General features: G+C 34.7%; 1 protein-coding gene across 1 annotated transcript in view; it reads right to left on the bottom strand.

The window, feature by feature from the left end:
• The window catches only part of PDC (phosducin), an 11,182-nt gene extending 9,345 nt beyond the window's left edge, over positions 1 to 1,837 (bottom strand). The window contains exon 1 of the mRNA XM_006901306.1: positions 1,747 to 1,837. Coding sequence (XP_006901368.1) covers positions 1,747 to 1,816 — 70 coding nt within the window. The 5' untranslated portion in view covers positions 1,817 to 1,837. The remainder of the gene's footprint in view (positions 1 to 1,746) is intronic.
• Between the last annotated feature and the right edge of the window lie 298 nt (positions 1,838 to 2,135).

Here is a 2,135-nt window from a genome sequence, read left to right as displayed (position 1 = left end):
TTCTTTGGAATGGGAACAAATATAGATCTCTTCCAGTCAGTTGGCCAAGTGGTTGTTCTCCAGATTTCTTGGCACAACTTGGTGAGCACATCCAGGGCAAAATCTGTTAGCTGAAATATGTCAATTGGTATACCATCTATTCCGGGGGCCTTATTTTTTGCCATTTCCTTCAAAGCAGCTTGAACTTAGAGAGATGATATAGATTTAGATATAAAATTGAGTTTTGGTATGAAGTTATTAGTTTTCCTTGTGAATGAACTACATCATTCTAAAAATTCCCATGTTACATATGACCTTATCTCTTATTTACAATGTATTTCTCACAATGATGTCAGTTTAAAGATAAAGGTGAATCTGATTCAAGTCTTGGTCTTTTAATTACTTGCTATGCATATGAAAGTTGGAAAGTGAATAAAAAAGACAGAAAAAGAATTGATGCCTTTGTGTTGTGGTAATAGAGAGAAGTATTGAACATCTCATGAACTGCCTGAGAATAGTACTGTCCTAACGAAAGTGAAATCAGGGTGGTCCTTGGAGGCAAAAATGGCAAAACTTCTCACATTCTTAAGGCAAGTAATAAAGAGAATTCAGTCTTTGGAGAAGAGTTGGAGAGGTGGAGAATAACTATAAGAGAGGAAGACTTTCAGTGAGATGGTTTGACACAGTGTCTGTAACAATGGGCTCAAGTGTATTGGAGTTAGTGAGGATGGCACAGGAGAGGGCAAGATTGTTCATAGGGTCATTATTAGTCACAGTCAACTCAATGGCACATAACAACAACAACAACAATGTGATTTTTAAACCCTTATTGGCTTGGTGTTAAGTTGTTGGCTACTAATTCAAAGACATACGGTTTGAATTCACCAGTTGTACTGTGAGAGAATATGCACAAACTCCTCCAAGGTGATTAATTGCCTCTGAAAACCTACTGGAGGGTCAGCTATGGGTTGGTTTTTATTTAATGGCAATACAACAATAACAGCAACAATAACAGCTAGTGACATATAGATAGCCACACTCAAATTCTTACTAGGCCAAGATAATAGACTCTAAATAAAATGAAGTTTGCAGCTTATTTTTAAAAATTTAAAATATTTTTGATTAAAGGTTTTTTTTAAATCAACATCTTCTTTATTTCCCCCCCCCCAAATCCCATAGATCTGCTTTTTTGGTCTACAATTGTTTGCAATGGTGAGGGACGTCCATAGAAGATGAAGTAGGGAAAAGGAAACTAGCTTAATTATAAGATAGATATAGATGTTTTGTGATAGTTGGGCAGCAAGATATCCTTGACAATTATATTTTTTTTAATTTTTTTGATACCTAAATAAATCTCTTAAGAATTGTCCAATTTGAATTTAATTTACCAAATCTACTTTAGATAATTCTATCAAACTGTCCCAAGGAATTACATAAAATACATTCCATATTGAATAATTAATTATTTCCCCTTCTAAAGGGTGAAATCAAACCGCTTCCTCGAGGCAAGGATTTTGAAGCTCTCAGGTACTATGAGCATGTTGCCAGAAGTCACTAGTCCTTGGAGAGGGACATCATGCTTGAAGGGTGAAGGGATAGCACAGGAGGGAATGAGATGGAGTGACAAAATAATTGGGGTAGTAGGGGTAGGTATGACAGAGATGGTGAGATTGGCTCAGGATAGGACAGGGTTCAGAACTATTGTTCATAGGGTTACTATGAGTTGTAGGAGAATAAACGACAAACAATAACAACAGCTTTGCTTACCTGTATGTGTGGCTTGTCCTTCAAAATCCTCTTCAAAACTTTGGCTTTTCGCTTCTTCCATTGGATCCATGTGGACTGGATTTTATATAATCTATAGGGTGAACAAAGATGTAACTATGACTGATGAATTCCAAAATATCTGTTCTCTATCTGCACATGATTGAGATCTCATGTAAAGATGACTATACTTATAAATTTGCATAATATTTAATTTGTCTTTAAATTTTTTTTTAGTTTAAGTCTGTGTCCTTAGTAAGCTTTTATTATAGATTTTTATTTTAATTTTTGGTTTTGTTATTGATGTTTACAAAGTTAATTCTAGACATTTCATAGTCTATAGGAAAATTTTACTTCCATGTGCTATTAATGATATTGTTTGGTAATTCCTA

This window comes from Elephantulus edwardii, unplaced genomic scaffold (assembly GCF_000299155.1).
Source record: "Elephantulus edwardii isolate Elephantulus edwardi_28Jun2011 unplaced genomic scaffold, EleEdw1.0 scaffold00318, whole genome shotgun sequence".
NCBI classification, from domain to species: domain Eukaryota; kingdom Metazoa; phylum Chordata; class Mammalia; order Macroscelidea; family Macroscelididae; genus Elephantulus; species Elephantulus edwardii.
Note: the sequence above shows the minus strand (reverse complement) of the source record. Positions and strands in the feature narration are given on the sequence as shown.